This window comes from Letharia lupina, assembly GCF_014066315.1.
Source record: "Letharia lupina isolate WasteWater1 chromosome Unknown contig_10, whole genome shotgun sequence".
NCBI lineage: Eukaryota > Fungi > Ascomycota > Lecanoromycetes > Lecanorales > Parmeliaceae > Letharia > Letharia lupina.
In genome coordinates, this window is record NW_023502979.1 from 20896 (window position 1) to 44521 (window position 23626).

Here is a 23626-nt window from a genome sequence, read left to right on the forward strand (position 1 = left end):
AATCAGCTCCGAAATTGAAATTCCGCACTTTCTGAGACATCCAGAACTCGAAGCATCCTTGGCACCACTCTATCAACGGCTCCCGTCTTTCCTTAGCTTCGAATTTCCACTATGGCCGCCATCGTTCGTCAAGCGACAACCAACAGATGACTAAATGGTTTAGTGGGCATTGCGAAATCGGAGCAACTTTGTTGGTTTTGCACTCCAGAGTTTGGCTTTGGTGGGGAGATCAAAACGCTCAGGCAGTCTGGATCCTCACGGTGGTGGAGAAGGACAAAGGCCAACGTAAAAGATTCATGGAGAACAGACTTCGGGCACAAAGATATGTTTGGCGGAAAGTGGTAGATGAAACAGCGAAATCAAAGGAGGCACAACACATATACAAAATGAGTATCGAGGTGGAAAGATGTATATACAGAGCAGTTCGTGGGAATGCAGTAGGTATACCGATGACCGTAAGAGAACGATCTGATGATGATGAGTGAATAAGACTTCAACCTACAACTCTCAAACCCGTGCAGTACGAGATGAAGCCGTCATTTATTACGTCTTCCAGATAGATTGTCGAATATCAACGATTGCGAGTTTCGAAGCCTCCAACTACCCCGATTGCGAAAACAGCTAGTCCTCTTTTCAAGGGTGCATCGATAAGAATGCCTTATCCAGAAATCATTATCATATTGACCGTTGCCGTCTCGCCTGGTGACTATGCTTGTCTTTCCACTCCTTAAACCACGGCAACTGTGTCATCGGGCCCCTCAGGTTCACCTCCCAAGGCGGTATCGGAGCTGCCAGTCCAGTCTCCTCCAAACAATTAGTTCGAAGCTCCTCCCACGACCCACCGCGATTGAAGACCTCCTCTCCCCCCCTCTCACGAAGAGGTGCAACTCTCATCTCTTCCCTCAAACTAGCCGTGCCTTTTGCATCTATAGTGCAGTTCCCATGCAACACGACACCATATCTCCTCGCACCCTCAGCTGTAACGAGCCTGCGACGGACTTCCAGCGCCACAGCCTCAGGGTCGCGCTTAAGAGGATCACCCCAACCGCCGCCACCCCAAGTAATCCACTCCAGTACATCTCCATTACTTACCTTAATACGGTCTTGCTTACTGCCCAGTGCTTCTCTGGGCGGGTTCTCCTGATCCTTCGAATATTTCACCAGCACCTTTGTAGACCGTGAGCCTGGCTCACCACCCAGCACACCCCACGGCTTAGACAGCCATCGATCGTCATGAATCGAGATGAATCCATCTTCCAGGAAGCGCCAGAAGATACGCTGTGCATTCCCACCACGATACAGTCCAGGCCCGCCAGAATCTGCAACAGTATTAAAGACCTCAATGCGCAGCGGATAGTAAAGCTCCAGAAACTCGTTCGGTATAGCCTTCATCGCCGGCCAAAGACAGTGTCCATCAGGCCCATCCCCAATCGGTCTCCCCGGTATGCCGCCGAAGCCAATCCAGTAAAGTTGGAACCACTCTCCGCTCTGCCTATAGCCCGAGTACATCAGATGAGGACTGTCACTGAACCCCGCAGCTGTCATGAACTCCGGAGATTTCTGGCCCAGAAGAGCGGACAAGACATCCATCACTCTAGCTAGGAAGTGTGTGCGACAGGACACCGCGGCTGGCCGGATTGGTTTGAGAAGACTGCCTTCTGGAATGTGGACATCTATGAGGTCATGGAAACCGTCATTAGCTACAACGCTAGAGTCGTAGACGACCAAGAGGTAAACGCCGACAAACATTTTGAACATGTTGACACTGAGGTAGAAGTTGATCGATGATGGCGACTGCGGGTCGGTTCCAGAGAAATCGAACATCAGTCGGCCGTCCTTTTTAAACATAGTGCATGCTAACTTCCAGGGTCCAACACCTTGCCCGTCATCATCGATCCAGTCTTCGAAATAAGCAGGCTCGTCGGCGATGGACGTATTAATGATGGAGGAGACCGCTTTACGGTTACGACTAAGGAGCTCGTCGATGGCGGCGAAATAGACTGTGTCTCCGAAACGCGTGTAGAGTTCGGTCATGCGTTTCCCAGCAATGGTACAAGCAGCTACAAGTGCTCGAACGTCACCACGATTCCAGTCAGGAAGGCGGACATTTCTGTAGATGACTTCCATCAAGTCCTCGTTCCAGACTCCTTTCGAAGCGACTTTGGTAATGGGGATCTGGATGCCTTCCTCGAAGATGCTACTAGCTGCGCATGGAAGAGATCCCGGAACGCTTCCGCCCACATCCGTCATGTGGCCGAAATTTGCTGTCCAAGCAACTAAGTCCGACGTTAGTCTTCATGTGCGAAATACAATCAGCGCAGATCTTACTCAATTTTTCGTTCACGTGAATTGGCATCAGGATGAGCCAGTCGTTGTGGTGCGACACAGCTCCAGACACAGAGTAAGGATCGTTTGTAAGGAAGATGTCTCCAGGTTCAATAGTATCTTTCCACACGTTCAAGAATTGACCAATAAATGATCCAAACTGACCAACAACCATCTTACCTGTGGGCTCGGCGATGACGTTGAACTCGTCTTGCTGCTCTCGAATGGCTGGACTCATGGTTGTCCTGGTCATCAATGTGTCCATTTCATTGCGGGCGTTACGCAAGGCATTCTCGAAGATATCGACGGTCACAGTATCAAGTTCCTTGATATCAGGATTCTCAGGGTCTTCCTTGTCCCTCACATGATATATTAGAATGTTTCCGACGGGATCGACTTCGGCTCGAAACCCTGGAAGGACTACAGTGTTCGAGTCCATCTCACTGATGATGCAAGGGCCGAGTACGGCATGACCATTCTTCAGACTCAATCGGTCCCAAATTGGACTGTCTAGAAATTCTTTGCCTTCGAAAATCAGATTTGTTTTCGAAGAGACTGAAGAGTCCGGAGGGTTGATAGAGGTAGCGTGCTCCAGCTTTTTGATGGGTAAGTCAGTCTTCAGCTCTTCTGCAATTACTCTCAGGTTCACAAGCTCGACATCTGAAGATAAACGATACGTGAAGAGTTTAACATGTTCGGCTTCGAAGAGCTCCTGTAGATATGGGAGCCCAATTGTCCGCAGACTCTCGAGGTCCACGTTGACTGGGATATTGATAGCCTGTCCATTGTAGCGTAGATCCGCTTGGAATTTATGAAGCTGTGATGCTATATATTAGCAACTTCGAAAGCAATCAATACCAATCGCGTCATTCAATGAAATAAGCAAGACCGGGGTTTCCGATGAGAGTAGCGATTTTTGGGGAACCAACCTGTTTTTCTTCCGGCACACCCTGCTCATCACGCATCACAGCTTTAGCGTGTCCAAGCAACTCATCGAAGGCACCCAAGATTTCCTGCTTATCCGTTTGCTGCAGGACTCTAATGAAGGTTTTCCCAACTTCATGACGAAGAAGAGTCATTGCGTCACCAAAAGCACAGAGCACCCCGGGAGAGGGTGGTATGATGACTGGAAAGGCGCCAAGTAGTTTTCCTAGAGAATTCGCATGTAGGGGTCCTGCACCGCCAAAAGCAACGAGGCTAAAGTCTCTGGGGTCATAGCCTTGTTCGACGGAGACCAGACGGAGTGCACCATACATAGTCTCATTCGAGACCTTTAGTATGCCTTCTGCAGCTTCATACAAACCAATGCCTAGACCATCTGCAACTTGCTGCACAGCCCTTTTCGCTGCATCCAGATCCAGATCGAAGGTTCCTCCCAGGAGAGATCTTGGTAGGTATCCTAGCACAGCGTTTGCATCAGTAACGGTAGCCGTAGAGCCACCCTTGCCGTAGCATGCTGGTCCTGGCACTGCCCCAGCACTCTCAGGACCAACCCTGAGAGCTTTCGTTACTTCAGGAACCCTCGCGATTGAGCCACCACCGGCTCCAACGGTACGGACATCAACAGAAGGTGCCTTGACAACTAGATCGGCCACTTTGGTCTCCCGCCGTATCCGCGGTACCCCATTTTCAATCAGTGCAACGTCAGTGCTGGTACCACCCATGTCCAAGGTGATCAGATTCTTGAATCTAGTCTGATCTGCAACGACCGAGACTACGCCAGATACGCCTCCAGCCGGACCAGACAGGACCCAGGTGACGGGGAATCGACTTGCGAGACTGACCGAAGATAGACCCCCATCAGATCGTAGAATGCGAAGATGTTTGGCTTTTCCCTCTAAAGACAGGAGAAGATTGCTTAGATAATTTCTGACACTCGGCTCGACATAGGAGTTGACAACCGTTGTTATCGTGCGCTCATACTCCATTAGCTCAGGTAAGACCTCCGAGGAGATCGAGATAGAGGTGTCTGGAAGTAGCTTGGCTACCACACGCTTAGCGGCTTGCTCATGCGCCGGATTTGCGAAAGAATTGATCAGACTGATTGTCACAGCATCTGGTTTTTCGTTCACGATAGGCCGAAACTTCTTCTCAAAGATCGCCTCATCGAATGTGCGGACTTCTGTCCCGTCGGTAGCAAGTCTTCCTGGCGCTTCAACTGTAAGCTCTAATGGAGCCAGTGGCTCCGGCTTCGGCCATATAATCCAGCTCGCCAAATTGCCAGGAACCTGGGATCTCCGCGTCTGTAGGATATCTTTGTAGCCCTCGGTGACAACAAGCGCAACTTTTGCACCTTTCTGCTCCAGTATCACATTAGTTGCCACCGTGGTCCCGTGATTGACCACGTGGAGAACTGTATCCGCACCTTTGGGTATCTTAGACAGAATCTGATCTTTGCCTCGTATAACGGCCAGAGATTGATCTTCGGGAGTTGAGGGGACCTTGGCTCGCAATGTCTCCCCAGTATCTTCTCGAAGCAGCAACAGATCTGTGAAGGTGCCCCCAACGTCTACCCCAAGGCGGTATGATGGTGAGCCCATCCTTAGAATCGGGACTGGTGGCGCACTCAAGGGAATGCGGGCAGCAAATCGGTTATATGTACTTGGCAGAAAGAGCAAGTAGAAGACTGTTTTGCTGTTGACATTGATATCTAGCCGCCTGGGTCAAGCTCTTGACTCTCGGAAGTCGAGAGACGTAGTTCAGTCCTACCCAATCCAAGAAGGCGTTTGAAGAGACTCAAATGCCTTCGATGGACTGTTCTATCACCCGCGATTGATCCTATGGAGCATCCCACGACTGCGTGGGGATATGGGCGCAGTATGCACGATGATGCGATTGTGCAACCGCCGATATTTGATTGGCTTGATAGATGATGGTTGATAAGGACAAATGAAGAAGGTGCTGGCTAAGATCAACAGCGCTAATAGATTTCTATCACCACCTAAAGCTAACCATCTGTGAGCTAGCATGGAAATTTCTTGGCTGAAATCACTGCTGTCCTTTTCTTTCAAGGGAAGATTAACGCCTCCTAGACGGACATATCGATCGGGAGACTGCTTATTTTGGATTCTCCTCCATTCTGCCTTCGAGCACCACACATCTCATATCTGACCCGCTGCATAATTACACAGCCGCAGCCCACCCGTATTCCACCTCGCAGCTATGGACGAGTCAATCCTGGCATACGGGATTCTACTTTGCTAGAGGGGAAATTAGATCCATCGATCGCAGTCAAAACAGATGCACAACTTCTCCTTGGTGCTCATAGTGTGACACAGATACTCTGAAACTGCATGAAGTCAGCATTGAGTTACATCGTCTCTACGAGTGCTCAAAAACATAAAGGTGAAACCCTCACCACACCAGCACTTGTTGCTGCTGAGTTGTATATCCCGCTGTTCCCACCACAAGGCAACCGATCACCACTTGTGCCACAACCCCCCGAGATAGCGTTGCTATCGCCGTACTTGATCATCAAGATCAGATCCACGCACATCTCTAAATCGAGGATGACAGTTGCTTGAGCCTTCTTATCAACATTGAGATCTCCTGTGATGGTAAGTTAGAACAGGTTCTTCCTACAAGGGACCGTCGAGCCAGTAGTGGCTCGAACAACAGCGAAAGGGGAGACGCTACCCCACATCGCGATATTCCTTCCTTTGTTTTCCGTCATCTTAAGCCAGGCAGTGTTACACTGGCTGGGAAAGTAAACTTCGTCTTTTGCGGTAGCACTCCTGCCGGCGTTCTGCGAGCACTAATATCGGTAGTCTTGGTCGGTTACGAAGCTGCAAGCTTCGCCAATTGCATCCTCTAGCGCTCTTCGTCAATTAGAAACACAATACGGGATTCGGCGTTCCGTGAGTAAACTTACTCTTGGTGTGACAGCCAGAAGGCCTGGCAAAAACGTATAATGGGAAGATGGTCAGGATGAAGAGTGAGAAGATCATGTGAAGAATGTGCTCTGCATGGCGACTGTATCGAGTGTTTAAAAGAGATTCTGGGAGCGTGAAGCGGTTGTTGTGCCACTAGGAAAGATATGAATTCCAGATGATGGTAGAGATATGGTCGGGGCGGATGTGCTAGCCCTGCCATACTGCGGCCGGACAGTCTCAGAATTTCATGCTCGCTAAGAGAAGGAGACCCTCCTTGCTGTGCATTCAAGGCGTATCTTTGGTTTCCTCCGCTACAACATACCGTGAATACTGTGGAACGGCCTGCAGTCTCTGTAGTCAATATCAGAAATTTGAGGCGCAATAGAGGTGGCTACGTCAGAGAGCGAATCCATGCGAATTCGAAGTTGGAAGTGGAGACGCCGTGGAAGGCATGTTCGGTGAGCTGTCGAAGACTACTGTAAGAAATTGAGAACTTTGCCCTATAAGTTTTATGCCCTGAGAAGTTAATGGAAGAAGCCAGCGAGCCTTAACGCCTTTGTGACCCTGTGCATCGACATCAACATCCTGCTCTTTATCCGTTCCTACAATCAGTGGCTGTATCCCGACGAACCGGAATTGGCAGTCGAGATGGTAACTTTCATACAACACGATATTATTCCGTATTGGACCGGCTCTTCGAGTGCTGGTCTTGTGAACTTAGATCCGAGAAGGGTCAACGTGGAAGTGGTAGCCGTTCCTTTGGCGGAGGCGGTAGTAGGCGCCGCCATGACGTACGTTTAAAGGATCCAACACCGTCGGGGACACCGTCGCACAAGCCGTACACAATCGCGCAGAAACATCTAACGCTTGCTGATAACTCCACAGAAGTCGCCGACCTGAGGCTGACCAATTCGACGGGACATCTGGATGGGAACTTCACCAAGCGAGCCACCGTCACCGGCTCGGAATTCTGTCCTACTCTTCTACCATGCAGAGTGGTCTAATCACTCTGATTGGAACGAACACCATATCATGTGCAGCATGAGTGGCATGAGTGGCATGTTATTCGGGGGTTTCTATTTCGAACCATTAGGAATCTGAGAGCTGGCATCGGAGGGCATAGGACATCAAAATCCTTTGGAGCACGCAACGCATGCTTCGAGTAATCCCTATGTCAGTATTGTACGGCATTTCACTCTAGGCTTCTTTCGCTTCCTCTAGCTTGCTGTTGATGTTTTTACGTGGATGTAGCTCCACTGAGCTACTGTCACCATCCTTGACGAAGTTAGCAGGGCTCAGCTCAGCTACCAGCTCCGTCTTCACTATTGCCCATCGACCAATTCATTCAGGAGTGCCGGAACAGGAAGCTTGCTATCACCTTTACATCCAGCGTTTAACGAAGACAAGAAGTCGTCGGTAAATGGTACTAACAAAGGAGCAGTAGCAAGTTGAAATCGCCCTGATACCTATCGCGAGGCGGTACGAAGGAACACTCAGACTGAAAGTGCGGTTAGCCCAGCGCAAGACAGAAACCCAGTTGAAATAAAGAGCCAAGTCACATTTCAAGGCTTCATTTGCATTAGGCAACGCAGATACCCTCTCCGGCCATTGCAAGCGTAGGGAACTTGCGATCAATGGGAAGAGAGCCTGCAAAAACGAAACCAAAGTCGATCATTCTCTGATACATAATGATAACAGATCGCAGAACCCATGCACATCAGTATGCATGATGACGCCAAGCGGTTCAGTCTAGAGGCCCACACAGGGATACTGATAAGAAACCCCCTTAATCAGCCATTGATTGGGATTGTAGGAATCACAAGTCTGTGCTGTTCATGAAATAAGTAACGGAACAACCAATGCAACCAGCCAGTATTATCAGACGCTGGACGCGTCGTTTTTTAGAGGAATCTACAGCCGTTAAGCTTAGTCTGAAGTAGTTAGTCACCAAGTGGACATATTCGCCCCCAAGTTGCCGAACCTTTCTTTCTTCTTACTTTCGAGGAAAATTAGCATCATTGCCCCGAGACACAGATTCATCCATGTTTCAGCCATGTCTTCAGAGGCTGGATCCTATCCCACCGATCTTCTGAGCAGCTACTCAGCCTCGGGCTTCGCATCCTCGGCCCGCAGTCTCCCCTTCGGCCAGAAGCCAGCCCTCCTAGTCATCGATGTCTGCAACGCCTACCTTACACCCGGAAGCCCACTGTATGCCCCCGAGCGATTCCACAACGCTCTGGCATCCACAAATGACCTCATATCCCGCTGCCGCCAGCACAAGATTCCCGTCGTTTTCACGCGCGTCGTGTATCCGAGCCCAGAGTCCGGCGGCAATTGGTACAAACACAAGCTCCCCGGCGCGCTACCCTGTTTCGACGTTGGCAACGAGCTCGGGGATTATCCGACGGGGAACTCGATTTGCAGACCGCAAAAGGGCGAGATGGTCATCGAGAAGCAGTTCAGCAGCGCCTTCTTTGGGACGCCTTTGGCCAGTCAGCTTGTTGCGATGAAGACAGACACACTCATCATCTGTGGGTATTCCACGAGCGGGTGCGTTCGCGCCACCACCACCGACGCGATGCAGTACGGCTTCAACCCGTACGTGGTGAAGGAGGCTTGTGGGGATAGACATGCTTACCCTCATGATGCGAATCTGTTTGACATCCAGGCCAAGTTTGGAGAGGTTGTCTCTATGGATGAAATCAAGGAGCTTATGAGGCGATGAGTTGGGCCAAACGGTCACGAAGGTCCGCTTAAGGGGCTTGCTTTCCACGATACAGTTGCACAGGTCGTTCATTTCATGTTCATCGTATTCATCATCTCCGTTTGATGGTCTAAGGTGGGAGGGCTCTCCGGATCAGTCTAGGATGCAAACGAATGAGGGCCCCTAGTAGATCGACTTTGTCGCGAAAAGACTACTGCATTTTCTTGTTGCCCGTAGTTGTCTGGCGCATCTTCGTTTTGCGGTTGCCCCAAGCCCAGAGACTGTAGCAACGGCACATTGAACAGAATGTCCTCTGTAGCTTGTGTCCGAGGGAAAGCCACTGTCCTGCCCTCCTCCATCACCATTTAACGGGGAATGGCAGCAAGATACTCATTGGCTTTGTGCTTGAGAAAGAGAATCAGGCCTTCGTGGTGCATGAGCGTCAAATATTTGTTTAGAAGCTAGAATAACCCTCGTGTCTTGCTTGCCTGCGAGAAGCCGACCAAAACTATTCAAGTAATACATGATAGTCGCAATGTCGCTACAATTGACACTCTTGCTGGTTGTGTTGTCAGCAAAACTACGAACTATATCCCGCGTTTTATTGCCTCTCCGTTGCATCTGGGCTCGAGAAATCTTGTTCTCTGGCTTGTTGGAGCGGCCTCTTTGATTCCTCTGTTGACGGAGGCGTGCAAACTTCATTGCACTGGGTTTGGACCTCGTCTATGGGGCACTTGATTTTTTGCATATCGGGCACGCTCTCGCGGCAGTCTCACTCAACAAAGTGTTGAAGCGAATGAAGTATATGAAGCTGGTCCATGATGCAATCACTGGAGTGATCCAGGGCTTTTTGCATATACCGCAACTTGTGTGACTCTGTCGATTGCGGTGTATGGAGGCTGCATGAGTTCAAGGGCGAGGGTTCGAGGAGTAAAAAATTCTGAGCACTGGGTGTCGAGCCTCTATCCCTTTCCCTGTATTCGGGCTGTATACGCTAGCAGGGGCCAGATGTATGGATCTTGATTGGTCAACTCAGGTCTGCCGCGCCCAAGAGTAAGCAAAATCTTAAGCCGCAGTAAGCCGCAGTAAGCCGCAATGATTGGACAAATGATAATCCCTACATCTGGCCCCTGCTAGCGTCGACACCCCGAGCACAGGAAAGGGATAAAGGTCTCAGTGCTTTACGATACTAACAGAAGGTATTTCATGGAGGCCGCAATGTATGATAAGCTAGAGCTCCAGCGTCTCATCTATATTAATAGGGGGTTTCAGACTAGGAGTTTTTAAAGCTGTGTATACACTGTCTTAACTGTCTTACGCTAAGAATTTACTAGGGGTTTCAGACTAGGGAATCTATATCCTGTATACACTGAATTAGCTGTCTTAAGGCTCTAATTTAGCGATAAACTCTATATATTTTAGGCCGTCAGATAGTTAATTCACTGTTTATACTAAATTGCTAATGTAAGCCCTCGAGGGTATCTAGGTATGCTAAGAGATGTGTATATACTGAATTACGCTAATGGATCCTGCGATTTAGAAGGTCTTTTGAAGGTATTCAGATGTTTTATCTATTCCATACGCTATCGTTACTACCCCGCCTATTAGCTATGGACTAGACTACTTAGAATCTTCAGATTATCGCCTTTTAGCCACCTAGGCTACTCGGGCTATCGATCGTGTTAAATAATATCCGAATGAGATAGATATACTTATTAATTGGTTGTCGATTCGCGATGCTAATAAATTACTTCCCAATACCGAATACTATAAAAAATACCGCACTAAGGCTACTCGCACTCTCCTTCGCGAGATTATTATATCAGCTATAAAGCCTAAAGTAATTACGACTGCGATATCTAATAAGCTACGTATTATATATACTACCTATATAAAATAAAGGAATAAAGCGGAATCAATAGGCTAAAGAGTGGATTCAAATGAATATGACAGTCTGATGGACAACCCTGGAACTAAGACTATCAAGTTAGTTCTTCTTAAGTACTACGCATGATACTATTACTTCGAAGCCCTCTTCAATACTAATCCTAACGTTGCGGCGCTTTTTTAAGCGAATCTAAATAGTCTAATTATGCGAATTCGAAGCTTATTAATAAAGAGAAGAATACTATAATAAATAATAATAAAGATAATATATTAATTGAGTGAGATAAGTTATCGGCTAAAGATGTTTAGAAGATTTCTCTAAATAATAATTTTTTAAATTTAGACTTTAAGAAAGCGTTAAAAGAATTTAACTAACTAAAGGATACGCAGTGATTAAAGAATATTCAATTAACTTAGCTAAAGGTCGTTTCTGCGAATAATCTTATTACGCGTATATTAGTAATCTCTCGCTCTAAAATCCCCGCTACGAAGATAAAGAGAAAGTAAAAAAAGCCTACGAAATCGACTATAAAGATGCTTTCGTTAAGCGATAAAGAACGATTAGTAAAGAAGACTAAGACTTAATAGCGTAGTATTATCGATGCGATAATTAAGATAGAATAGATAAGAGATATAATAAGACGTTAGAATATAAAAATATAGGCGAAGATTTAGAAGATGCGATTTAAGGCGGATTAGAAGTAAAGGAATTAATAATATATAATTCTTCTATAGTAAGATTAAGAGAGATTAAACCTATAGTAAGAGCTTTTACGTCTATAATTAAAGATTTAAAAGAATTAGAAGTAAGGTTAAAAGTAAGACGATTAGTATATAGATATTACATTTTTTTCTTTAATTCAAAAATTCTCCGCCGTCTCCACTCTCTCTATTTAGAGACAAAAATTTATATAAGAAGTCGGGATTTGAGGTGGGCTATATGAGGTCGAGGGTACTATTTCTTCTTATCGATAGGTCTCTTTAATATAGAGATCGACTATTTAAAGTCCGTTTATACTTATTTTAAGTAGATCGTCGTTATTAATTATCGATTTTTTATATATATAAATTATTCGAGAATACTTAGTTCAAGTATCAAGTAACTAATAAATTTCTTTCGTCTTCTCCGCTCTTTCTATCTTCTTTATTCAGAGAAGAAAATTTATATAAAGTCAGGATTTGGAGTGGGTTATATAATATCGGGGGTACTAATTCTTCTTATTAAAGGGTCTCTTTAATATAAAGATCGATTATTTAAAGTTTATTTCAAGCTATTATAAATGGGTCGTCGTCGCCGTCTATCGAAATTTACGTATAAGGTAAGTCTGAGAAAATTGTGATAAATATAGCTAATTAAAGCTTTTCTTCCCAGAATAACACCCTTTATATAGTCTCTTTTCTAGATACTTTCACGCCCCTACTAACTCGTAAACTCCGCCAACTCATTATTATACTCCTCCTCCTGCTTCGAAGTCTATTAGCCTTCGTCTTCCTCTCACTAGTCACCGTATTATAATAGAAGATTATAAAGTATATAGTAGCAGTTGATCCAATATACCGCGTATTTATATTACGTATTATTATTAAGAATAAATCTTAGTTTAATAAGACTGGGCTAGCGTTTCTTAAGTATATCAAAGATATACTTAATATCATTCGAATACTTAATAGCTTCTTATTGAATCGATAATTATTTCTATCCTTCGTTTCTAGCGTCTTATATAATGCGATAAAATAGCTAGTATTTATATAAGCCGTATTATCAAGAAGATACTAGCCCTAAGTAAAATACTTCTACGATCTTTTACTAAAACTCGTAAAGGTAAAGACGCGCGTATTATATAGGGTATTTAGTTAGCCGACTAGAAGGTATATAATCTCTTTACTACTATTATAAATAGCATATAGATTTGCGCATATCTCTTCTTTCTATTTCAAAAGACCTCGCTATTATATTTCCCTTTAAACTTATATTTCAAAATAATATTAGTTTTATTTACCTTCTCTACAGCCTTAATAAAGCCCTCTTATTTATCGTTATATATACTTTCTAAGCGTCTCTTTCTAATATCTAACTATCGAATAACTATATTTAAATATCTATAGAGGGCGATAATCACGCGTTTAATGTAGTTTATATATTTTTTTAGATTTCTTTTAGCTGCTTTAGTAGCTATTTTATTTCCTTTATAATAGTCTAAATAAGATCTAAGTAGCTGATTTTAGTAGGTGTCGGGGACGTATGGTTATTTAAGGTATCTTCTTAATCGGGCGAGGTCTTTCGAAGCTGGATCTATTTATTCGAGTAAAGCTTCGGAATCTCTTATTAAATAAGAAAGAAGAATAACTAAGCTTTAATTAGACTTTAGAATACTTATTCGTAATACGTAGTCCGTTATTCTTTATAGCCTCCCGAAGAATAAGGTCTTCGTTTCTTTTATTCTTGAAGCATGCCTAAGATATCTAAAAGGGTTCTTGTGATCTACTTCTGGCTAATTCGGTATAATAGACTATAGAGTAATTACTAACTGCGTGGCGGGTAAATAGGGTTTTTTAGGCCCTATTCTCGGGAGCTTGCTTACTAGGCCTTATGCTATATAAATCTATTGAAAATCGTAGGGTCCTTACGCGAATATATAGGGAAAACGCTAATGCGTGTTCGGTGGTCAAATTGTGGTTGACTCCTAGTCTGAAACCCTTTTCGGGTCTTTAGATCGTAATTTCTGAGATTTTGTTCTCTCGAATAACGATGTGTCTTAGTCTGTTAAGCACACTAACATATAAAACAAAACTTTTAATTTTTTTTAAAAAAAAAAAAAAAAAAAAAAAAAAAAAAAAAAAAAAAAAAAAAAAAAAAAAAAAAAAAAAAAAAAAAAAATTTTTTAAAAAAAATTTTTTTAAAAAAAAAAAAAAAAAAAATTTTTTTTTTTTTTTTCGTAGTTTCGTTATTAGCGTAATCCGATTTTAGTGTGTCTTAACTGAATTGCTAATGTAAGCTCTCGAGTGTGTCTGAGCGTGCTAAAAGCTGAATTAGCTATCTGAGCGTGCTTACGCTAAATATTGAATAACACTAACGGCGATCTAGAGGCCCGAAAGTATCTTCTTAGCGTAACACAGTTAAGACAGTGTATGCAGAAGCTTGAAAACTCCTAGGTCTGAAAGTCCCTAGTATTATTGTTTTGTTTCCGACCGTGATCGATAGTGACGACCGATACTTCAGCGCTAATGTGCGCTAGGTTCCGTCTCAAGTCAAAAAAGCGAGGGAAACTGTGAGTACGGTAGGTATAACATAATCATGGTTCCACTCGTCGCTTTCGACCCTGCTTGCTTCCCTTTTTGAATCAACTGCTAGACCTCGTGACCCAAACACAGCTCCCACAGCTGAATGCTCTCAATCATGTACACAGCGTTGCCTTTGCCACCTTTGCTGGGCCGGATGAGACTTGGCAGATGTCGGCTAATTTAGCACTTGAAGTCAAGCGGTCGATATTTGAAACACTGCTAGCAGGCGAGATTCCATCCACAAATCTCTTTTTACTCCAAGAGTTCAATTGTTCAGCAAGGAAGTACGAGAGGGTAGTAGGCAGCCTCGCGATATGCCTTACCACTAATGAAGCATCAGGTCCATTTCGTCTCGATAGCTTGGTTTTTGCCGTTGTTGTTGATACCTGCTGATACACGGTTCATATAGCACCGACATTGACCCGAGATTGCACTAAACCTCATACTCTAATAAGGCTAGTCTCATCACCTCAGCAGAACTCCAATCGCAATTCATACACCATCCAGATACCTAGCTAGTAGCTACATATTCAATGCCAAGTTATCGAGTCTGCTTAATCAACTGCTCACTATTGTGCCTCTACCCATCGTGCCCATACTGCTTGACTGCAATAAGTCCAACAACCAGCACCGTCATTGCTCGGCTCGGGCCGTTGAAGGGTCCTGGCCAACTCATAGCAAGATGAAGGCCTGGCCCAAGTAAAAGACGAAAACAATCCTTCCCCACCATCCACGCCGCATGCGCCGTCATCGAAATGTTATTATCCTGTTGGCTCTTAGTCACAACGGACAAAGGAATTCTCAACTTCATGCTATGGCCAATGCTCACCTTTCCCCTTCATCACTCCGGAGACCAGGGGCCGGAACGCTGGCAATACATGCGTCTTATCAAGGTACTGGCAAGTGTCTGATGGCTATGTACGCTCGGCGCTGGTCTTGCCGAACGTCGTTCGTGTTCAATAATCGCGCCGGATACGGAAGGGTCCTAGGAGCTTAAACCCACCCGAACAAAGCTCACGCTTGTTTCAAGTCTATGTGCTGAGTTGGTAGCAACAGTGGCAACAGGACCGGGTTAGCTCATAATATGTATGTCAAAAATGGATTGCGGAGTCCAATTACGGTAACACATCAATTTAGGAACCGGATGGTGCAATCGTCTCGCAACAGGAAATATTCACGATAGAGATCTACATGACGTGCTCCCATGCCTTTTCTGGATGCTCACGCCGAATACTTCAATTACTGAAAAACAGATGTGTACTCGTGCGGCCGAGCAATCGATACATCCTCTTGGTTATCCGGCACGGATATACCAACCAAATAATTTTAGACTGGAGGTATCATAACCGACATCGAATGTTGGATTCTTCTGTGCCCAGGAAATAGATGTTTCGGCCCCACGGGCACTCTTGTATAACTGCTGATCACCTTACACGTAGCATCGTGCACGTAAATCCGGGGAATCTGCCCTAGAGCACTGTGTCCCTCTATAGCGGAAAGGCCCCATTTCCCCACAAACTTTCAAGAACTACTTTAAAGCATCTTAAATACCCTTCGCAAATGTCACCGTCTTTCATTCTCTTCAGTCAATTTACTCACTCTCCTTCATTTGGGTGCTCAGTCGTCAATCACTGCGTTCTTTGACAAGATGCGTCGCTACTACCTTATAGATTCAAGCCCGTGCTTGCTCTCTACCTTGCTGATAGCATCCAAAGTCGCCGGCGATAATGGCCCGTTTTCGATCTCGGTAACATCTCCGGAAATCTGCACCGCGAGCACTTTCACCTATTCGTCGCAGATGGTAATGCCTACAGGGTCCTTTGATATCGATCCCGGTCTGTATGGTATGGGCCAACTAGGTCAGCAATGGAGCTTTACTGTCAGTCCGGGTATCGTTTTGGATGGTGATACTTGGGGTGACGATGGCCAGCACATTGGCAAATACATCGTACAGAATGCCGATGGCTCCTATACATTTACGGTTCCAAGTGACGGAAGCTGGCGTACTTATCCCGAACCCAATTTCGTTGTGCTAGACTAATGCCGTAGTAGTTGGTGGAGTGATAACGGGTGCGGCCAATGCGCCTGCCTGCGCTCCGGCAACTAACCAAAGGGCCCAAACAACATCTTCATCGAGTCTTGCAATTGAACTAGGTTCTATGCTCAGTCCCTCTGCTTCATTATCTGCTTCCGCAACCGGAAGCCCAGGGTGCCCAGGTACACCTCAATGTGTGCTAGTACCGAAGGGTTTTGATGATCAATGCCTCGATGCAGATTGGGCCTATTGCTACTGCAGTGGATCGCCAGCGCCACTTGTAACATCGTGGATGGGATCTTTGGTCATGCCCAATTGCGATTACTCAACTATTCCCTCAAGTCAATGTCCGGGAAGCCCTGTGATACCGTACGTGCCTACCGAGAGTGCTGCCTCGATCGTTGAAGTACATGGCCGGTTGGTGATACATTCCAAATTGAAAAGAGCCATCGCGGCAACGTCCTCGTCCAGCGCCTCTTGTGCCGTGAATTCAGGAGCTTCCGGTTCCTTTACACTTACCGTGTCTGCGACACTTCCATGTACCGGACCTATAGTTACCCCCGTTCCGTGCACAGCTAATTACATTCCTCCTCTTACACCTGAGCAATGGGAGGTGCAGAAGGTCGATGACTTTTTCGAGATGTACTTCGATAATACATCCCATTGGCAAGAATTGGGCCTAATGAGAACGTTCTTTCAGGATTTTGCTGGTGGGGAAGCCGGTGACGGCGAAGTATACGTTTGTACTGCAACTAATGAGGCAGATTGTGCAATGTTACAAGGATGCTCACTTATCGCAACTGGTCCTGAAAACTGGCTCACTCCGTACAAGACTCAAGCATATTACATCTGGGCAGCAATGACGAATTTCAGCAAGCTGATGAACATGATATGGCAAGCACTGGAATGGGCAGAACAGGATATGGACTACTTCGCCGGAGAAATAGGTTCAAAATTTGAGGTGGAACTCTCTGGTGCAAGCCTGTGGTCGAAAGTGCTTCCCATATTGAACACGATTTTAACTCTTCTGGCCATTGTTTTTATTGCCACGGAAAGTCTCCCTGTAAGCCTCCGCCGGTCCTATCGCAAAGTTGCAAAAAGGCTGAAAGTGCGTGTCTAGGAACTCGTAGGGGCTTTAATCGGTCTTTCCGCCTCTGTCGGATTGGCTGCTGATGTTGACGACTTCGTATCTTCCTCCGAGCAAGCGGAGGTAACGCTTCAGACGTAAGCTTTCTCATGATGTTTAAGACCTGACTGATGAATCTAGTATCTACACGGATCTCGGCTTTTCGCAAGGCTGGATAGAAACGCTTCAAGACAATGTCAACACAATGCACAATAAAATTTGGTACAATGGCACGTATGGCAATGGCACGTCTAAGACAAACGCGAAGCAGCTCATGACAGGCGGTGCCTATGTCACTTCGGCACAAGTCCTTGCAGCAGTGGATCTCAACAGCACTAACCACGAGAACACCAAGTCGGGCCCCACAAATGCAGTCACAAACTGGTTCGAAAATTTGCTTGTTGCCAATCTCATCAACAATTGGTTCAAGTCGAACAATGCCTACATAGTCTACATACCCTACGGCCAGGTCTCAGGACTCAACAGCGATAATTCGATGGAAAGTTTCACGGAAGACGATTGCAACAGTCAATGGGTTGGGGGCACGGACCGGTGGTCGGGGGCCGGTTGGAATAGCAGTGTTGTAGTCAACTGCGAAAGCGGCGGGATGGCTGTACTAACGAATGGCGGTAGCTCGATAGAAAAGCCTTCTTTTTACGAAGTTGCAAACATGACCTACAATGGGTACACCTACAGCGCGCATGACATGATCACATCGTCTGTAAACGGCTTCCTCCAATACGGGTTCAAGTGAGCAATACATTTCCTTCTGCGCCACCATACTCTTCGCTAACGTCTGACTTCTGCGTTCAAGCTACAACGCCACGGATTCCTTTGTCGCCAAACTCCTCGATCCCACCGCAGAGAACCTGAACAACATCGAACAATATCTCAACTTAGTTCCTACAAGCGCGGGCATGTACAACTTACCCGTGTGTCGGCTTTACGACCTGGGCGTGGTGCCGAATAGCGTTGCTGGTCCTTTCCCCGACGGTCAGTTGCCGGGGTGGCCTTCGCAAACACAACCCTGTACTTGCATGTCGGAGGATGCCAATGTCACAATCAACGGGAAGACGACGTATTTCCGGGACTTTGCCGGAGATCCTACCACGACTGAATTCAACAAATTGATAAAGGAGGACGGGAATCTAAATAGCACTTGTTACGTTACCGCAAAGAATACTCTCGACTGCTTCAAATTCCCACAGCTGTGTCATCAGGCAGGTCCCGGCCCTCCCTTATGATGGATCGAGGCAAAAGAGGTGGATACGAGTGAGGGCTCGAATGGCTCTCACTAAGATTTTACAAATCTTTCTGCTCCACGTCCCGGGCGGCCGCTGGAAGAGCGAGCGAGCATATCTGGCATTTAGCGATTTGGTGGGATAAAAAGCGGTTTGGTTGACTGGTGATCTGATGCTGGCATTTGATGGCGTGCCTACTTCAAATTCGAAGGTCTGTATCGTTACTGATGATGGAGGCGCTCCCTGGCTTTCCAGCCTTCGAATCGGCCATCGAAAATTTACGGCCTGTATTCACGGGCGGTTCCTGCGGGAGCTTCTTCATCCACTCGCAGAACCCATCGAGTGGCACAGTCAAACCACAAACAACCACCACCCCAAGGCACACAGCAACAAGGTAGACGATCCAAAACCCCACCCATTTCAGTACGGAAGCATAAATTCGAGTCTCATTTCCCAGCATTAGCTCATGAAAATACTTGATGACCCATGCAACAGTGATGATCAAGTCAAAGATGAGTGTGTATAACGCGGTCGTGCCAGTCTTGTCAATAAAGTTGCGCCTTGACTCGCTCTTTGCCAACGCGGAAGCGACATCCGGCCTCAGCTCTGCGACGGTCTCAGCGTGGTCGAAAAAGGTTGCTAGCCAGAGCGCGAAGCAGTATGATGAAGTAGTAGCAAGCCAAGTCAGGTGAGCGGAGAAAGCGAGGTGGCAGAGTGGCGGGTATTTCCGGTCGCCCCTGAGAAGATGCACAGTAAGGCCGATGGTGGCGTAGAGGGTTTCCTCAAAGAAAGCGTCCAGTCGTCGATCAGTCCGTGGATATACCGAGCTATTTTTTAGACTCCGTGGCCGGAATCCCTTCTCTTCAAGGGCGACTCAACTTGCGGAAGCCCCTGTGAAATAACCATGACCGGGATCCACGTCAGTATCACTGGCGTCATGGCAAACAGAAACAGTACCGCCACGACAGCCACCCCTGCAGCCCACCACAGTTCCGAGTCCTCGCTTCCGGATCCATAGACGGGCAAGTTGGGCCATACTTTCATGAAAATGACATGGAAGTAAATCTTTACAACGTGCACGGTAAGAGCCGATGCAGAAACGCAGCCCATGATGTGAACCAGAACGGTGTTGGAACTTCTCTGGACCCACATGCGAGCACCTTCAGCTATAAGCGAGGCGGATCCGCGACGGGCCAAAAAGGTTGCTAGCCATAACATGAGCGGAACCGAAAAATTCCCAGCAAGCCAACGAGGATTCCAGCGAAGGAGAATGAAGTCTTGTCCGAAGTCGATATCAAGCGGGAACCAACGTAGGCTGATGAGGAAGATTTGCATAAAGATGATGCAACTAATGACGATACTGGCACTGAAATGAACATTCTCTCGGATTGGTGATGCTTCATTCACAATAGTGGCGCTTGGAAGAGACTGGCGGTCTCCGTTGGTAACTCCATGAAGCGGACACTTTGTCGATGCGTCCATGACATAGCTTGCGACTGGAAAAGCCTGGCGATCAGAGTTGGCTGGACAACGTCTTCGTTTTGCTGAGAAAGTATCTTGAGTTGCCATGGTAGGATGTAGCTTTGAAGAAGCAAGATGTTTCACCGTGGCGATACACAGAGGTTTGTGTGTTTCTTAAGCGTTAAGGTTTCGAGATAATGTGAATTCGCATATCAGGTTTGACGATGGAGACTCGGAGGTGAGAGGGAAAATTTTCAAAAAAATAATGCGATTTTGTACCTTCACATTCCATGTGATCCACGGTATTGGGTCAGAATATCTCTTAACTCAAGGAGGTCAAGGATAACGATCCAATAGAAAGTTGCGTCAAGGCACAGCGAAGCTTGGACTCCGCCCATCGGTGAAAGGCCTCTGATTATCTCATACCAAGTCAATGCACGAGGAGGATGAGTCTTGGCATACGCACCGAGTCCCACATGACTTTTACATCCAAAGCCTCTCGACTACATTGCTCAAAGGCCCGAGCTCCTCTCTTCCAACGACAGCATTGGAGTAGCGGCACTCCTGCAGACGGAGCCATGAAGATCGATTTGCAAAGGACAAGGCCAGCAAGACCGTTGCCGAATCTTTCGAGGATGACGGGTTTGGGGATTGTGCACGGGGATGCAGTGCATCTTGAGGTGGGGGGTGGAGATGACGATGGGCAGGATCTTGAGGTTCGGGGTAAAGACGATGATGAGCTGGGGCAGAAGAAGGACGTGGATACGAGTGATGAGAGTGAGAGGGAGGAAAGAGGAGGTACAGCTGGAAAAAAAATGTAGGTGAGGAAGGGTTGCGATGAAGGAAAGCGGATCACCGAGCAGTCCGCCAAGATGTGTCTGACGGAGCTTCAACGAGGCGTACCACTTGAGGCCACCAGGTTGATCCTCACCGTAGGTAACTTGCATATTGACAGCGTTTCTGAGACGTTTCCTTGAAGGAAGACTTGCGAAATAAGTTAGCGCCTGACTAATTCCATATCTTCACGTAGATACGTCTGGATATCGTATCATTACCCAGTCCACCCTTCCCCTCGTCATCTTTTGCTGCAGGAAGGGTAGGCAAACGTCTCATTCCGAAGGTATGATCTTCGCCACCCTCATCCTCTCAAATGCTCTAGTGTACCCTTCAACAGTCTCCATCTTCTCCTGAAAGCCCACTTCCCGACAAGCACTCAAATCATACTGCCGATCAAACGTGATCGCACCCATGATCGCCGACATGAAATCCCAACTCGTAGCTTCCAGCGCTCCCGCCTTCAGCCCGTTCTCCTTGACCCACTTCCCCCATTGTCCCTTTCGGTCTTGCACCCACTCCGCCCCAGTCTTCTTTGAAGGATCCGGTCCAACGCCTTTCAGGCCAAACCAGTGGCAAATACTAGGCCAGACTTGTTCCCATGTCACAACTTCCCCGTCCGCGATGTTGAATGCCTTTCTCGAAACGGCCTCAGGATGAAGGGAGGCGTGGATGTGGAATTGCGCAAGTACGTCCTGCGATGTATCCGTATGCAGCGCCTTGAATGCCTTCTCGTCCCCTGGAAAGACCACCTCCGTTCCCGTCCCTTCAAGACTCCTGACCATAGCTAACCAAAGCCCAATCGCGTGCGCTAGGTTCATAGCATTGTTCTGCGGCACGAACCCGATAATCGCATCCGGTCTGATCTCACAGAATGTCCACTTCTTGTCCTCACTCAATCGCTTCATGGTATCATATTGAGCGTAGTAGAAGACATTGGAGGCCCACGGTTCAGGGATGCGGGGCGCAGATTCTTTCAGAGGGGGTTCGTACTTGATGCCCTTGTCCAAGAACTCTACACCGTATGCCTTCCCGCCGGTCTGGAGGGTCCAAAATACAAGGCTAGGGCATGTCTTTTCCACCGCCCGGAGGGCGTTGGAAAGGATGGCAACGTTGGCACGTTTGAGGGTGTGGTAGTCGCTGCCGTGGGCGGTGTACGCTGTTAAGCACTGGGTGTCAGCTTAACCCTGCCATCTGGAGAGCACGCTACTGGGCTGGCTGACAAGTGAAGTACACATGGGTGACTTGATTGATGTCCTGAATCACTTTGAGTTTCTCGGCTACAGCATCCACGTCTTCCTCAAGGTCTATGCCACTGTGTAGCTCCCATGTCTTATTTTCCGCGTTCAGCAGAGAGGCTTCCTTACTCAACGGTCGATTCGTCAGACCGATGACCCGAGAGAAGGTGTTGGACGAATCGGAGGAAGTATGGCCTAGGCACTGGCGCATGATCTACTACTCTGTTAGCAGCCCACACCCAATGCTGCGAGCGGCCACGATGCTGACAGCCCAGCCTGAGATCCCTGAGGCTCCGAACACCAAGGCTGTATACCCATCGTTTCCCATTGTTGGAAGGCTTATTTGCTGTAGGAGAACTGAAGAAGAGTGAGAGCCTCGAAGTGGAAGTGGCATCCTGTTGGTTTTGACGGCTTATGGCCATTAGCCACAATGTGGCTGGGGGCTATAGCCATATAGCTATGGGCAAATATAGCTATGGGTAATATAGTTAATATGTGCTGGGGCGCGGGCTTCCCAGTGTGTGTGTGTGTGTGTGTGATTCCTACATCGGAGAGACGCCCCTCTAGCCATATAGGTAAGAGTGAGACTGTTTTTCCCCACTCGGCCTTTCGATTATATCCGGTTTTTATATATAATATACTATCTAGAGTAACTTATATATCTAATATATATAAAGATATAGAGAAAAGAGAAGAGAAGAAATAGTGCTAATTAAAGGAATTATCTTTAAATTATATTTTCTTAATTCTATCTTATCTCGCTTTTATCGAAGTTTCTTACTCGTATTATTCGTTTTATTATCTTTTATTAAGTATTAATTAATTAATTAGCTTTTATAAAGTCGCTTAAAAAATAATATCTTAAATATCTTTCTTAAAGTAATTATTTTTATATTTTATAACTATTATAATATTAAATAGCGATGTCTATAAAATATATTCTCTTCTAGAAAATTATTATTATATTATAATTATATTTTAATTACTATAGTTACTAGATTAATTATCTATATCTTTTATATTTTTAATTTTTATATCTAGATAGAGTTATTATATTACTTCTCTATTTATAATATCTAATCTAATATTTAAATAATTTCTATCTTATAAATAAGTTTCTAAAAATCTATTCTAAGAATATCTTCTATATCGACTTCTCTAAATATATTATTATTATATTATATAATAAGTATTAAATATATTCTTTCTTATATATTAATAATTATTATCTATAATATTATCTCGAAATAATAAATTATATATTCGTTTAGAGATAGATTAACTAGCTTCGCTAAAGAATCTTTTATAAGAGAGTCTACGCTTATATTTATTATAAAAATATATTATCTCTTTAAATTCTTATCTTATATAAAAACTATAGCTTTAAAGCGAAGATATTTAAATTTAATTATTTATTATAAATTATCTAGCTTCTCTAATAAAGCGATATAATTACTATTATACTCCTTTAAGAGAGTATTTTATAAGTTTTTAATAATATTATAATCGATCTCAATTTTATTTTTTCGACTATATTTAGAGCTATAGATAACTATCTTTAGATATAATAATATTAATATATTCTATATTATATATAGAATATATTATTTTTTTATTTTTT

General features: G+C 45.6%; 4 protein-coding genes across 4 annotated transcripts; 2 read left to right on the forward strand and 2 right to left on the reverse strand.

The window, feature by feature from the left end:
- Positions 1-675: 675 nt before the first annotated feature.
- On the reverse strand, positions 676-6272 carry HO133_000041 (uncharacterized protein; the record flags this gene model as incomplete). Its single annotated transcript, XM_037290981.1, has 10 exons — positions 676-2276; positions 2329-3142; positions 3255-4975; positions 5494-5525; positions 5575-5614; positions 5684-5703; positions 5820-5874; positions 5962-6023; positions 6081-6135; positions 6197-6272. The coding sequence occupies 10 exons, from the start codon at positions 6270-6272 to the stop codon at positions 676-678; spliced, it is 4476 nt and encodes a 1491-aa protein (XP_037152416.1).
- A 1978-nt stretch (positions 6273-8250) lies between these two features.
- On the forward strand, positions 8251-8922 carry HO133_000042 (uncharacterized protein; the record flags this gene model as incomplete). The annotated part of the gene is made up of 1 exon (XM_037290982.1): positions 8251-8922. The coding sequence occupies one exon, from the start codon at positions 8251-8253 to the stop codon at positions 8920-8922; it is 672 nt and encodes a 223-aa protein (XP_037152417.1).
- Positions 8923-15868: 6946 nt separating this feature from the next.
- On the forward strand, positions 15869-18475 carry HO133_000043 (uncharacterized protein; the record flags this gene model as incomplete). The annotated part of the gene is made up of 6 exons (XM_037290983.1): positions 15869-16073; positions 16123-16287; positions 16681-17168; positions 17226-17329; positions 17373-17981; positions 18046-18475. 6 exons carry the CDS (start codon positions 15869-15871, stop codon positions 18473-18475), a joined length of 2001 nt encoding a protein of 666 aa, XP_037152418.1.
- Positions 18476-21042: 2567 nt separating this feature from the next.
- Positions 21043-22333, reverse strand: HO133_000044 (uncharacterized protein; the record flags this gene model as incomplete). The annotated part of the gene is made up of 3 exons (XM_037290984.1): positions 21043-21926; positions 21991-22219; positions 22274-22333. The coding sequence occupies 3 exons, from the start codon at positions 22331-22333 to the stop codon at positions 21043-21045; spliced, it is 1173 nt and encodes a 390-aa protein (XP_037152419.1).
- Between the last annotated feature and the right edge of the window lie 1293 nt (positions 22334-23626).